We start from the raw sequence: 14,170 nt of genomic DNA on the forward strand, positions 1-14,170 counted from the left end.
TTTAGTGGTCTACAAGGTTTCCTCCCAGTGCTTAAAGGGGGGACAGGAAAGGTGGGGAAGGACTCTGGATCAGGGGGTGTGGGGATAGGGCAAGGGGTGACAGTTTTAAACTGACAGAGGGCAGATTTAGATGAGCTCTAAGGCAGAAATTCCTCCCTGTGCGGGGGGTGAGGCGCTGGCCCAGGGTGCCCAGAGCAGCTGTGGGTGCCCCCTCCCTGGAAGGGTTCAAGGCCAGGTTGGACGGGGCTGGGAGCCCCCTGGGCTGGGGGAAGGGGGCCCTGCCCGGGGCAGGGGGGGGCACTGGGGGGGCTTTGAGGGCCCTTCCAACCCAAACCAGTCTGTGATTCATTCTATGATTCATTCCATGATTCAACAATTCAAAGTTAAAGAAGCCAGAGGCCTGTCTGTTCATCTACACATCTCTGATTGACATATACATATATATATATATATATAAGATATATATCTATATACTATATATATATATATATATATATACACACTGTTTCAGGTGAAGTTTGCAGCCCTGCTATACTTGGAAGGACTAACAGTGCCTTTCTCTGGCTGTGGTCCCAGCACACCCCCCCGCTATTTTTCTTTGCTTCACCAGCCACAGGTTCCTCCAGGCTGGGCTTGTTCAGGCTGCGGGGTGCAAGCGGGGCCCCTGTGTCGGAAGATCCCCCCAAACAAACACCAGCGCCCCCCGGTCGTTGGGAGGGGCCCGCGGGGCCCCAGCCACGGCGGGTGCTGAGCAAATCGCATTTTTGGAAGCTGCGTGGGGTGGGGAACAGACGCCGCGGTGGTGCCTGAACCTGCCCTCAACAGGAAACGCTCCTGCACTGGGCGGGGGGGGGATTCTCAAACCAGTTTGGCTTGGCTCAGTGTGTTTTTATTTTTCCTTCTCCCCGTCTCTCCAGGGTTGTTTTCCGCAGAAGCAGGCCACGCACTGCGCAGGGTTTTGCCACGGCAAAACCGCCGTGCTCGCCCCAGCACCCTTTACCACCCTCCTAAGCTGCCAAGGTGATGGAAACGATGTGGGGAAGGGGAAAAAAAAAAATAAACTGCCTCCCCCTGTCTTGTGCTTTATGTGATAAAGCTTCTGTGGGAGCAGCGGGACTCGCAGGCAGAGCCGTTTCTCAGCCGCAGCCCCGTCCCCTCGCACAGCCCTGCCCCGGCCTCGGAGGCTGCTCCGGCAAATGGTTTAAACTCTGTTTTTTGCTGCCGTCGTGGGCTCCTTCACCTGCCCCCACTGTCCCACAAAGGACCTCAGGGACCACGGCGATGCCATTCCCCCAGCGCCCTTTCTGACCTGGCATTTGGGGTGGTTTTGTTTTTCATTTATTTTTGTGTGTGTGTGTGTGTGTGTTTTTTTTGTTGTTGTTGTTTTGTTTGGTTTGGTTTTATTTTATTTTATTTTTTTTTTATTATTATTCAACCGTGGCAAATAGAGCAGGTCCACAAGGGGCATTTGGGGCTTCTTCCTGCGGGTTGAGTTTGCCTGCCCTGGGGAGGAGAGGGGGAAGAGGAGAGGAACTAGGGAGAAGAGAGGAGGAGGAAGAGGAAGAGAGGAGAGGAAGAGGGAAAAGAAGCGGGAGAGGAAGAGGGAGAGGAAGAGGGAGAGGAAGAGGGAGAGGAAGAGGGAGAGGAAGAGGGAGAGGAAGAGGGAGAGGAAGAGGGAGAGGAAGAGGGAGAGGAAGAGGGAGAGAGGAGGAGAAGAGAGGAGAGAAAGAGAAGAGGAAAAGGGAGAGGAAGAGTGTGAAGAAGAGAAGAGAGGAAGAGGAGGAGAGGAAATGGGGAAGAGGAAGAAGGGAAAAGGAGAGGAGAGAAGAAGCGGAGAGGAAGAGGGGCCGGGCCGTTACCCCGCCCCGCCGCTGGCCCCACCCACGACCACGCCCCGCCCGTGCCCCGCCCCTTTCCCCGCCCCACCGGGACCCTCCCGGTGCCTCGTGGCGGAGTCGCCGCCGCTCCGGCCCCGCAGATGTTGCCCCTTTTCCTCCTCCTCCTCCTCCTCCTCCTCCTGCTCGCCTGCCCCGGCAGCTCGGCAGCCGGCCTGGGGGTCACAGGCAAGTCTCTGCCACCGCGGGGGGGGGGTGGGTGGGAATGCGGGCTCCACCCCCGCGTGGGTGCTCGGTCCCGCTCCACGGGTGCCCGTGGGTCCAGCGCCGCGCGGGTTTTTGGGGTGTTCTGGTGACCTGGGAGGAGTTGCGAGTGGCCGTGGGGCTGCGCCCCCTCGCCGGGCGTTTTTCCGGGCTCTTTTTTGAAGCAGTCCCAGGCTCGGGCGCTCCCCGAGCCCGGCTTTTCCCCGGCCGAAAGGTTTTTTTAAGGAAGCTCGGGAAGGGGCTCCCGGGCTTTCCCGTCTCTTCGCGCGTTTTCCTGGCAAGGAATCCGCCGGGAAGGCGCCGGCGAGGGCTCCGTTAGCTCAGTCACCCGTGGGCTGGTGCCCCCGGGAGAGCGAGAGGGAGGAAAAGGGCTCCCGAGTGGGAGCGGTTGGCTGAGCCCCAGGTACGAGCTGCTGGAGCTGTGCAGATACCCGAAGCTGACCAAAAAACTGTGGGTTTTAGGGCGGGAGATACGAAGGGAATTTGTACAGAACCGTCGGGACCTTGTGCTTTTCCACCTCGCTGCTTAAAGCCAGAAATAATTAAATCCCCAGCGCTGCCGTTGGCGGAGCGGCTGAGCCCGGGAGCGTTTCTGCAGCCGCCTCCCCGGGCGGATGAAGTTGAATCTCAGTAGCTGTTGAGTAACACCGGATTTCTTTCTCAGCCCGCACGCTTTCTCCGTGCTATTCTGCTGACCTCAGGCCGGCATCGGAGCGGCTGGTCTCGGCCGTGGGCTGCACTGTGCTCCTGACGGTCCCGCTGCTGAAAGCCAGCAAAGCTGTCGTCTGGGAATACAAAACGGGCTCGGGGGAAGGAGTCATCGTCGATTATGCTCTCGACAGACCCACCAACACGTCTCGCCTTTACGAGAATCGCACGAGGTTCAACGAAACGGATTTCTCGCTGCAGATCGTGCTGCAGCGGGGAGACGACCGGCTGTACCGGGCCCGGTCTGAGTCGGAGGCCACGGGCTGGTTCCAGCTGCGCGTTGTCGGTGAGTGACGGGGTGATAACAAACCCTCCGCCGCGGCCGGGGAGCTCGAGCCGCCGCGGGGGAAGGTGCTGCGGGTTCGCACGCTGACCGTCCCTCCGTCTCTCGCAGAACCGCTGGCCGAGCCAGAAATCCTGGGCAACTCCTCAGTGAAGGCGGGGGCCAACACCAAACTGGTTTGCAACGTCGTGGAAGGGAAGGCGGACTTGTACTGGTGGAAGAAAAACGGGGAGCTGCTGCTGGGAAGCGACCGCATCCAGTTTGTTGACAACACCACCCTGTGCATCGTTAAAGCGGCGATGAACGACAGCGGCTACTACGCTTGCGTGGTCCGCAACGAAGTCAGCCAGAATGAAACCTCCTTCCTGCTGCACGTCCAGAGTAAGTGGGGATTTCTTCCTGGCGCCCGGGAAGAGAAACAGGGGAAATAGCCCCCCCACAAAATATACCCTTTTGCCCGGTGCCTCCACGTCCCTGCGCCGAGTGGAACTGCCTGGTGGCAGGTTTTTGCTTGGAGGGTGTAGGTAGGGGGTTAAATTCGGTCTGGCTGCAGAGCCTGGGGATCTTCTCCTTTGCAGATGCTGCCAACGTGGTGTTGCCCATGATCCTGGCGTGTGTTGTCATCGGCTTGCTCGCAGGTGAGTCTTTACCGTGGCTTTTCGGCGGGGGGGGGTGTGTGGGGTGTGTGTGTGTGCCACGGCGGGTGCTGCGCGCGAGAAGGGAGGGGGTGAGAGGGTCCGTGCTGGGTGATGTGGCACGTCCGTGCTGGGTCTCCCACCCAGGCATCTCGTGGGCTTTGGCCCTGCTGTCACTTCAAGCAGGGTGTCCCCAATCCGAGGGGGTGATGTCATCCTCTGTCGCCTTCCCTTGCCCCCCTGCTCCCAGACGTGGAAGGGAGGGTTGTTGTGAAAATGCCTCCTGCGTGTCCAGAGCAGGCATCCGATTATATGTTCCTTATCTGGGTCAACCCCTGCCCCCACAAAGTCCCATGGGTGCTGGGGGATGTTGCACATCCCTTCTAGGGTAAGAGCACTGAACCTCCCCCCCTGCCACGTTCTGCTGCCGGTTTCTGCCCACAGAAGGGAAACGTGCTTCCTCCCTCAGTGATCTTGCTTTTCCTCCTTTTTTTGGAGCCGGAGAACATTTTTTCCGGCCCACCTCCAGTCCCTGGCAAAGTGGGGCTTTTAATTCTCAGATTGCCAACTGCAAACTCAGAGGGGAAAAAACAAAAAGAAACGCCCAAGTCCGGACCTGAGAAGAGGATCTGGCAGTTCAAAGTAGAAGTGGGAGGTTCTCCCTAGGTGATTTCTATCTGTGTTTTGCTATTGCACAAAGCTGTCAGGTGTTTCCTGTGAAAAGCCTCCAGGCGCTGGGTAGGTGCTGGAAGGGCTCATCGGTGTCCTCATCCCTGTGACTCTCCCCTGGTACCCGCTCGCACGTGGCCGGAGCTGGTGGCCAGCGGCTGGGCTGGGGGGACTGCTACCTGTGGGGCAGCGTGGAGATGGGCAGGGGTGGCTTCCTCCAGACCCCAGATAACCCGCCTGGCTCGAGTTTTCCTGGCCCAGCACCATCCTGAGGGTGTTTAATGGAGATGATGACTGGTTTGTCCCCAGGTGTCTTCGTCTGGTGCAAGAGAAGGGACCGCCCGTGTCGCGGCAGCTGTAGGTAAGATGCCTCCAGCCCCTCTCTTGGGGGTGGCCCTGCTCCTCCGGCCATATCCACGAGCCAAAATTTACAGTTGGTTTGGAACTAAGCTGGACAAGTAGGAGGGCTCGGGGTCCCTTGCCAGCCTCTCCTCACAGTGGTAAGAGGCAGCCCAAGGGTTTCAAAGGATTTGCTGTCCCCACTGGGATTTGCTCTGGAAACATCCTCAATTCCCCCACCCAGAGCCTGATACTGCTGGTTATCTCCAGCACAGCAGGAACCTTGGAATTCCTCCCAGCCCATCACCCCGTTGCTCCATCACCTGTTCTCCCTCTACACTCGTGTTTTAATTCTCATTAAGCTTTTTCTGAAGCCATGTGTACCGGGGTAATAAGTGCTGGTCGCGTCCCAATTCCTCCCGTTGCACGAGCAGTCAAAAACTTGTCCTGTGTTTTTTGGGAGATCAGAAGCTTGCCCGGCGTGGAAACGCTCAGCTTCTCCAAAGTACCTCTTGTGGCTCAGATGGGGCCAAACTCTGGTTTCCAGCAATCCTTTTCGGATTGGTGTAAGCCAAGCGGCAGCCTCTGGGGTGCAGCAGACGCAGAGGATGTGCAGACCTGCTCTGAAACATGCTCTGTAATGGGTGGTGGTTTTTTTTTTTTTTTTTGAATTCTCAAAAGGGCTTCAGATGTTTCTGGGAAGTGATTGATTCTCGAAATCTCAGAGCTTGCTCACCCTATGTGACCACAAAAAGCTTGGATTGTTCATTGAAGCTTCCTGGAAGGCGAGGACAAGGCTGTGATCCCCTAAGGATAAGAAACCTCATCCCACGTTATGGCCAGCTGAAAATAAGCGAGCTCTCAGTTGTCTTGTGCAGCCGGGTCCCAGATAACTCCTCCTGGAGATAAGTCGGCCGAGGTAGCTCCTGAAATTCGGAGTAAAGCACAAGTCCAGACCCTCCCAGCGTTTCCACTGCCAGCATGTGACACCCTGCCGCTGCCCCAGGCCTCGGGGGGGTCTGGGTGGGTGGCAGAAGGAGGATCCGCGTGCAGGAGATGGTTTTGATGGAGATCTCTCTTCTCCTTGCAGGTAGAGAGCTTGAGCGGCTGCGCCCTTGCTGCCCTCCCCGACGGGGCGGGGGGGGGGGGTGGATGCTGCCTGGGGAGCGCCGGACGCTTGATGCTGTCCTGACCTCTTCTGGGCTCACCTCGGAATTGCTCAAGCTGCTGAACCCCACAAATATTTTATTTTTATTTTTTTTTTTTTTTTTTGTGAAAACACAGGCTTGGACTATTTCTGTGTTGTCCTGCTCTTCCCCAGGGCGCCTTGCACATCCCTGGGGGGGGGAGGTGGGCATGGCCGTGCCTGTGGCCTGGCTGCTGCTCCAGACCCCTCCCCTGGCTTCCTCCAGAGGCCGGGGGTGTGTGTGTGGGTGTGGGTGTGGGGGTGTGGGTGTGGGTGTGTGTCAGTGCTTGTGATGGGCGGATGGCTCTGGAAAGAGCCACCAACCCCAGCCCCGGTGCCAGCCCCTGCCTCCCTGGGGCTTGAGCCCCTCACCGTGGCCTCCTGGTGTGCTTGGGTGCCTGGGACTTGCCAGGGTGGCACAGGGGCTGAGACCACGGGCGTTCTGCTCGGTTTGGCCCTCGGAGGGAGGAAGAAGGGCAGGATTTTGCTGTTCTGTTCGCTGGGGAGTCTGGTTGATGAGCAGAGCCAGGGGAGGGCGGCAGGGGATGGAGGAGCAGGAAAGTAGTTTTGTTTTAGAAAGGAAACCCCAAAGAAATCCCAGCTGTGGTAGAGCAGCGATGCAGCCTGGCATGGGACACATCGGGATGCTCCTGAGCCCTCCTCCTCTGTCCTCCAGCCTTGGGCTCCGGGGGGATCTGGGGGTGTCCCCTCCTCTTCCTCCACTGCTCCTGCGGGTGATGGCACACTTGGTCTGGTTTGCCACGGCCAGGGCAGCCCTGCCTCCTCCCCGAGTCCTGCCGCCTCCCTTCCCCATGCTGCTTCTGCAAAGCTCCTCTGGGCTTTGCTTGCAAAGGGGTCGTTATTCCTTTTTTAGAGCTGAAATCACTTAGTCTGGAGGCACAACTGGCATCTTCACCCTGGAGAAAACTGGACGCTCTCCCAGGAGCGCTGGACCTCGGGGCCGGGGCGTTTGCACCCGTCTTGCGTTCTGATGGGGACAACCCCAGGTCCAGCACCCTGTCTGAGCCAGTCCCCAGCACCGCTGAGGGGGGGCAGGTGTTTCGGGTGCCCTCATCTACCTACTGGGTGCTCACTTCTCCCCCAGAGCAGTTGGTGGCCTGGGGACCTCTCCTTGCTCCCAGCCACAGCCAGCAAATGCGGAGCGGTGCGGCTGGATGTTTCTGTTGCTTGGGTCTTGCCTGTAGACTTGCTTCTGCAGCAAAGGGCTTTCCTGGCTGGGGCAGGGGTGGGTTTCCCTCTCCTCGGGGTTATCAGAGAGTGGAATTGCACCCAGGAGAAGCTCGAATTGTATCCCATGGCGTGAGAGTCGCTGAGCTGTCTTACACCTCTGCTCGGGCAGGGGCTGCGGCATGGCTTGGTCCCGGGGAGATAACCGGGATATAAAGGGGCTGGCAGCAAAGGGCCATCTCTCAGCCTGGGATTTCATGTTGCAATTAAAGCGTTAAAGGAAGCTGAGCAGTTTGGGTGGAAAAAAAACTAGATTTCAACCTTTGTTTTAAGATGTAATGCAGATTGCACTTGCAGGTGTAAGATGAATGCAGCCACATGTTTTACAAAAAATGCATCTCGACTTTTCGGGGAGCTGTCTGTAATTCATTTTGGAGACCTGTTGTTTTGGTTTTGTGTTTTTTTTTTTTTTAACATCTGCTGCTACTAATAAAAGCGCATGCATTATCCTCGTTGATATTGCCGTGATCTTCAAGGGTGGGAAATAACCCCTCGGGGGTACCCGAAGCCTGTGGTTGCGGAGGGCTGTGCTCCCCACTGTCGGACCCTGAGTGGGCTTCAGGCTTTGGTGGTGGCTTGCAGCTGGTGACAGACCTTGGAGATGCTGGATTTATCCCTGACGTCTGGCTCTGTGGGAAGAGCCACCACGCTCGGGGGCAGCTGTTGCTGCTGCTGTGGGTCTCCTGCATCCCCGTCCCCTCCCTCGCCCCGCCAGCCCGGCTCCTGCTGCTGCGGTTTCATCTTAAGGGGAATGAGCTGGGATTAAAACCAACCCGGCGACCTTCCTCTGAAGCCGGGTGAGGGTATTTTTAACCTGCACCTGTTCCCTGAGTCATTGGGACCTGGCAAGCAGCTGCCCTGGCAAGGCCCACAGTCCCGGGGGCAGATGGATTTGTGAGAAGATGCCACCCAAATAAGAAAGGGTTGAAAAGTGCTTCTGGGCTGCACCCTGGGGATGCTTTTCAGGGGAGGTTTTAGCTTTGAGGTTTATCTGATGGCCCTTGTAGGCAGCTTTATGCACGGCAGCTGTGTTTGTAATCAGAAAAGCCTCCTCTAGGCTCCAGGAAATACCTTTGTGCAGTGTAACAGCTAAATCTGGGCCTTTGGGAAAGACTGAAAGTGTACGCAGAGTTTAAATGTGCCCTGGGTAAATAGGTCCCTGTGTTTGTACACTGGAGCACGTCAGATGTGCAGGGCTGTGGAAGAGATGTTGCCAGCATCCCTCTCTGCATCCTCCTGCTTGTGCCTTCGTGTCCTTCCTCCCTCCCTGGGAAGCTCTGGCTACACCTAATTAGCAAAGCTGTTACCAAAAGGCTGTGAAATCCAATCATTTTGCTCTAGCAGGGTAGACAAAATCTGACCGAGCACCTGTCCCAAGCAGCAGAAGCAGTTTGGCGTGCTCAAGTTTCCCAAGCAAACAAATTACCATTGGTAAAGCAAGTATGTATTTTACATTACAACAAAATGACTCCCAGAAAAGCAAGTATATGTATATATTTCAGGCTACTATCAAAATTACCACTACTAAAGCAGCAAGTATCTACTTATCTGCATATCTCCCTATCTGCATATCTGTATTAGAAGTATGTATATCTATGATTAATTCCTTATAGGAATACCTATATATACGTATTATTTGAAATGTTACCAGTATAGTGCTCATCAAAGTGCTCCCAGGAGCGAGGCCATTCGACGAGGGACACAGTCTGCCTGCACGGACGATCCATGTCTGGGAAGCTGGAGTCAGTCAGGCATCCCCCTGCACAGGTCCTGACTCATGTAGAGAAATTCTTGCAGGGAGAAGCTCCATTTTGGGTAGAAAGCGAGTAATTTTTACACCATAGCGACGTGAGGGGGCGTAGGACACCACTATTTGGAGCAGTTTCGGTTCCACCTGGAACAGCCCGTAGATAACGTTATTTTCTACTTTTCTCAGGTCAATTTTTGCTTTCCCAGGCTGTTTGTCTCTTCCTCCAGCTGAAGCAGCTGATACTTTTTGCCAATTCCTACATTCCTGGGGAGTTTTCCACCCTTTTTGTCCTCTTTTCCCCTTTCCAGATGGTGAGTTTGTTGTTGCTGTTTCTTGGTTTTGTGGCTATCGGGGTATCTCGGGCTGTTTCAGGCTCTCGGGTACCCGGCTGCCCGTCACGGGTGCCCGAGGTGGTACCTGTGCTCCCCACGGATGCTGCGCTGCCCAAGGATTCTCCCGGTCCCGAGCAGCCACTTTCTGGCAGCATTTTTCCCATTAAGACCTTTATGGCTGCTCCCATCGGCTGCTCCCACCAGTGCCCCTCCTCACCCTCCAGCCCCGTCACTGGCACCGAGTCCTTGCGGCGCATCCCGCACGGGATGGAGAGTGAGCTGATACAGATAAACTAAGAAAGGATTTAATAAGAAGCTGGGGCAGACTGGGGTGATCAGGGCTGGGTTCCCCTCCTTCTCTCCACCCCTTCCCCCAACCCCTCCTTCAGTATTTCTGCACAGCGCCGCATCCCCCCTCCAATAACCCAAACCCTCATCTTCCTCCTGCTCCCCTCCTCTTACCAGTTGCAAACTCCAGGTTTGGCCTCTCCAAAGCTCTGCCTGTCGGTTCTTCGTGGCCCATCAGTTGGTGACTGGAGATTTTTGGTCTTTGGCATCATCTCCCTTTGTCCCTCTACCTGGGCTGTGTCTCCGTGGGCTTTTGTTTATCCCTTCCCCCTTTGCACAGGAAAGAATCTTGCTGGAGTAACCTGAAATGAGCTGGGACAGGGTGGATGCAGCTCTGGCCCTGTACCCCGGGGGCCTGGAGCTCTCAGAGAGCTGTTTCACGGGGTTTGTCGCTCACTGTAGGAAATTCATTCTATTCTGGCTAGTGGCTGGAGCTCCCTGGGTTTGCCACGTCCCTCGTCCTGGTCCCCGCCATGGGGAAGCAGTGACTGCAGGCTCCCAGCCCCGCACTGCCTGGCAGGCAGGAGGTTTTTCCTCCTTTCTATGGGGCAGCAGCCCTCGCTGCCAGCGTTTCTCTGGGGCACAGCCCCCGAGCAAGCCAAGACCCCTGAGGTGCAAGCTGCCTGCCCAGCCATCGCTGCCCTGCCTTCGCTCCTCCTCCCCATCCTCCTCCTCCGTGTGGTCTGGGCTCAGTGGGGCAACAGATGGGGAATTCTCGGGTCTGCCCCCCAGGTTTGAGCCACAGCATCCCAAACTGCTCCCCGTTGGCTGCCGCCGGCCGCACTCTACCAGGCAAGAATTACAGGGCACACGTCCCTGCCCTGGGCTTTCCGTCCCTGGTCCGAGCCCCGCCGGAGGAGACCTGTCCCCAGCTCAGCCAGATCCCTGTGCTGCTGGGGGGGCAGTGGTCCCCTGCACCCCACATCCAGCCGGGGAGAGGGCTGTTGCTGAGGAGGGGCACCCTGAATCCAGCCTGGGGGTGAGGGATGGCCCAAGGCAGCTGGCAGGATAAGTGACAGTGGGAAGAGAGCCCGCCGGCACCCCCAGCATCCCTGCCGGACGCTCAGGCTTCAGGTAAGGATGTTGAGGGATGTGGTGATGGGGGGGGAAGGCCCCCCCACCCAGCAGGGGTGCAGCACCCAGCACCCTCCTGTGACTTAACAGCCCGGACGACTCCTGGCTGCACCAGGGGAGGACCCCGAGCCCCTCACAGGAAAAAGCAGGGCCAAGACAGGGCGGGAAGCCGGCTTCTCCCCCAAACCAGCGTTCCCCTGGCACGGGTGCCAAGCCATGCCCCCCCCCGGCTGGGCAGCCCGAAACTCCCCCCAGGGCCATGAAACCTGGTCCAGCACTCACCAGGGCAGGAACCAGCCCATCAGCGGGGCGGGGAGTAGGATGGAGTCATCCTGTGCTTGAGGAACCAAGATGGGGATACACATGGAAGTATCCTAGCAAAATGTATTTATTAGAACGGCTGTAACAAAATGAAGAAAAAATAAGATAAGGTATTTTTTTCCTTTGCCTTTTTTTTTTTTACAGATGACCATGGTTTAGAGCTGACATCCTGTCTGAGTGGAACAACAAAAAGGACCTCAGCAGAACTTACGACAACGTTACCTAAAATGCTACAACCTGCAAAGGAAACTGCTGAAGGCCATGGCATGAATTCAAGGGTGACGTCCTGTGGAAGGGAAACCAGCTCAGGCCAATCTAGTTTAGGAATGTTTTAAAATACATTAGAAAAAAATCCCACCCTGAAAGTACATAAGGGTGCGGATGGAGCTGCCTTTACTGGTCAGGCATCCTTCCCAAGGGCAAGGCATCCTTCCCAAGGTAGGGAGCGTGGGGTCGAGGGTGGGCCTGGAGGAGCTGGCAGCAGGCAAGGACAGAAGCAGGCGTAGGACAGACAGACAAGGGCTTGGGCTGAGTTTTCCGAGGAAGGTGATGTGGCACGGGGTCATTTGCTTTGCAAATTTGGGGGAAGGCAAGCTGGAGGGGAAGGTGCGATCACACAGCTGCCACCAGCCCCACCCGTTGCACTTTAAAAAGCGACTTAGAAAGGCAGGAGGAGGAAGCGGCACAGAAGCAGCCGTGGTCACACGTGGGTGCTGACACCAAAAACTTCACGGGGTCACAGCCCAGCAGAGCTCTGCTGAAAGCAAACCAGGGCCAGCTTAAAGCTTCGGAAGCAAAAACAGGGGCAGCAGCACATCTCAGCGGCGCTTGGGCAGTGTGGAATGTGCTTCTTTTATACAGGAACAAATATTGACCGGGCCAGCAGCTAAAGCTGGGACCCAGCCTGCTCTTCTGCAGTCGGCTGTGCTAATTAATAGCAGCGATATGTTCTGGTTGAGACGATGGCATCAAATTCCTTGACAAACTTTTTCCCTTGATCGACATTTACATGCCTTTTTGCTGTTTGTTTTTGGTTTTGCTGTTGCTGTTGGCTCATTAACATACTAAACAAGAGGGCACGTGGTGTGACAGTGTTAGTGAGGATGGTTAACCCCCAGCTTGGAGTCTGGTACAATTTTAGGCTTATGGAAGAGCTGCCCTCGCTTGGGTGGTGACCAGCATTAGCAAGAGCAACAGCTCGTATTTTCTCCTAGCCTGGGTTTTATGAATCGAGGGCAGGGAAAGCGGGGTGAGGGGAGTATCTTTTGTCACCTGGAGATATTGCTTGGAGAGCTGGGTGGCAAGATTTTTGCCAAAAGCCTTGCCTTGCTAGTGCTGGGCTAGAGGCAGATCTTAGGTGTGCATTGCTTTAGCCGACGGCAGGTTCCCAGCCCTGGGGGGCTCTTCCCCGGCTGCCCCCGACGTGTGAGCGCAGCTCCCCGGCTGGCGGGGGGGGCCGCCCGTTAACTCCCCTTCTTGTCTGTGTCCTTGAGTTTCTTCTATCACCTGCCGGAAACACAGGGACCATGTCCTTTGGTGGCACGACAGGGACGTGGCGAAGCATCCCACAGGAGGCCATGCTGCTGGGGGGGGGGCGCAGGATGTCCCAGCCCTGGGATATGGCACACGGTGCCGTTGTGCTCCTCTTAAACATCCCGATCCCTTAAATCACCCTAGAGACCTGCTGGGGGGCGGGGGGGGGGGGGGGGGGGGGAGGCAGTAAATCCCCCTCCCTGCACCACCCAAAATGCAGAGGTGCAGCATCAGCCCCCTGTGCTGCCACCAAGCCTAAGGCTCAGGTGCGGGAGAGGTAAGGGGGGGGCTCCCCTGACCCTCAAATCCTTCTGGCATCTCTGAAATAAGGAGACAGGAGAGGAAGGGGGTGCTGGCGTGGGAGGGAGGGAGGTTTCTCTGAGGCAGAGCCGGGAGGAAGGGGGAGAGTGAAGCGAATAGAGGAGGTGTGTGCATTTAGGGTTGATGTTGTGGGTGCAGGACCTGTGGTTTTCCTCTGTGCCTTCTTTGTAGCTGCTTGGGGTTAAGGTGTAGTAGAAGAGGCTGTTTTCACCCAAATCAAACTGCAGCAGCCCTGAGAACTGGCAGACTCGAGCCACCGAGATGTTTCTCCCGGCAACCGAGCACGTCCCTGCAGTGCTGGCACAGGCAGGTGAAACTGCTCCCCCCGAACCCCAAACCCGGGAAAGCTCCCCAGGACGTGGCAGTGACCCCAGGGGTCCCGTGGGACCAAGCTGAGCTAGGGCACCGGGCACCATCAGGCTCCCTGTGTCCCCCCCAGGGTGAGGACAAAGCCCATAGCATTCTGCAGTAAGGCGGGCAGATGCTGCCTTGCTATTATGACTAAAATATTAATAAATGTTCCTTTTGAATTAAATATTCATCACTACATAATAAGGATTTGCGATAGCGGGGAACCAGCTAATGGTAATGAGTTACCAAGGTGTCCGTGACTTGTGTGCTCCGGGTGGTGTGCTGTGTTTTCATCACCGCCTCCTTCCTCTTATTCCTGTGAACTGGAAATAAAAGAAAGGCCACATAACTCCCGGGTTTCCAACAACGCCCCGGCAATTTGGGCCGCACCCTGCACGTCCCGGGACGGGTGAAGAAAAGCTGGCTGCAGAGAGCAATGAAGATGGGAGCCTTTCACCCCTCTGTTTCCAAAAGCGGGAGAGCCCCGTGCTGGGGGGGAAAAGCAAGAAGGCAGCACGGCGAGTGGACTTCTGGCTACGACACCCGCCTCGCCGGCCAGCCCCCGCAGCTCTAACCTGCCTCCCTTTGGCTGTATGGACTCGCTGCAATATTTCTTATATTTCAGCCTTGGAAATGCTCTGTGTGCTCTGGGGAAGCATGCGAGTCCCCTCCCAGCCCTCTCCTGGAGTCCATCCTCCCCTCAGCGTGCTACTGACCTTCCTTTTTTTCCCGTTCCCCCGAGATGCTACCTGTGACCCCAAAGGCTGAGCCAGCGTTTTTGGGTACGCCGCTGGGGTGTCCAGCCAGCCCTCGCGACTGGGGGAGGCCGGGTAAAATTGCTAATCATGGCAGTGAGGGAATTCACATGGTGAGACCACAGAAACCAGGAACTTTAAAAGGAGAAGCTTGAAAAAATGCAGCAGATGTGGAAATCACCTTCCCGATCTCTCCCCTCCCATCCCAGAGCTGGTGG

General features: G+C 56.6%; 2 protein-coding genes across 2 annotated transcripts in view; one reads left to right on the top strand and one right to left on the bottom strand.

Annotated features, from left to right (window-relative positions):
• The first annotated feature begins 1,922 nt into the window (after positions 1-1,922).
• On the top strand, positions 1,923-7,622 carry LOC116964530. The gene is made up of 6 exons (XM_033004396.2): positions 1,923-2,063; positions 2,764-3,093; positions 3,202-3,471; positions 3,669-3,728; positions 4,704-4,755; positions 5,824-7,622. Exons 1-6 carry the CDS (start codon positions 1,979-1,981, stop codon positions 5,825-5,827), a joined length of 801 nt encoding a protein of 266 aa, XP_032860287.2. The 5' UTR covers positions 1,923-1,978; the 3' UTR covers positions 5,828-7,622.
• Positions 7,623-8,594: 972 nt separating this feature from the next.
• LOC116964527 overlaps positions 8,595-14,170 on the bottom strand; it is a 37,164-nt gene continuing 31,588 nt past the window's right edge. Inside the window, exons 21-24 of the mRNA XM_042807538.1 lie at positions 13,444-13,520; positions 10,954-12,498; positions 9,712-9,867; positions 8,595-9,061 (exon numbers count right to left, since the gene is read on the bottom strand). Coding sequence (XP_042663472.1) covers positions 12,346-12,498; positions 13,444-13,520 — 230 coding nt within the window. The 3' untranslated portion in view covers positions 8,595-9,061; positions 9,712-9,867; positions 10,954-12,345. The remainder of the gene's footprint in view (positions 9,062-9,711; positions 9,868-10,953; positions 12,499-13,443; positions 13,521-14,170) is intronic.

Source organism: Tyto alba, unplaced genomic scaffold (genome assembly GCF_018691265.1).
Source record: "Tyto alba isolate M040663 unplaced genomic scaffold, T.alba_DEE_v4.0 Super-Scaffold_5, whole genome shotgun sequence".
Lineage (NCBI taxonomy): Eukaryota > Metazoa > Chordata > Aves > Strigiformes > Tytonidae > Tyto > Tyto alba.

Coding starts and splice junctions, on each gene's coding strand:
- LOC116964530 (XM_033004396.2), top strand. CDS start 1,979: ATGTTGCCCCTTTTCCTCCTCCTCCTCCTCCTCCTCCTCCTGCTCGCC. Junction 2,064..2,763: donor AGCCGGCCTGGGGGTCACAG/GCAAGTCTCTGC, acceptor TTTCTTTCTCAG/CCCGCACGCTTTCTCCGTGC. Junction 3,472..3,668: donor CTTCCTGCTGCACGTCCAGA/GTAAGTGGGGAT, acceptor TCTCCTTTGCAG/ATGCTGCCAACGTGGTGTTG.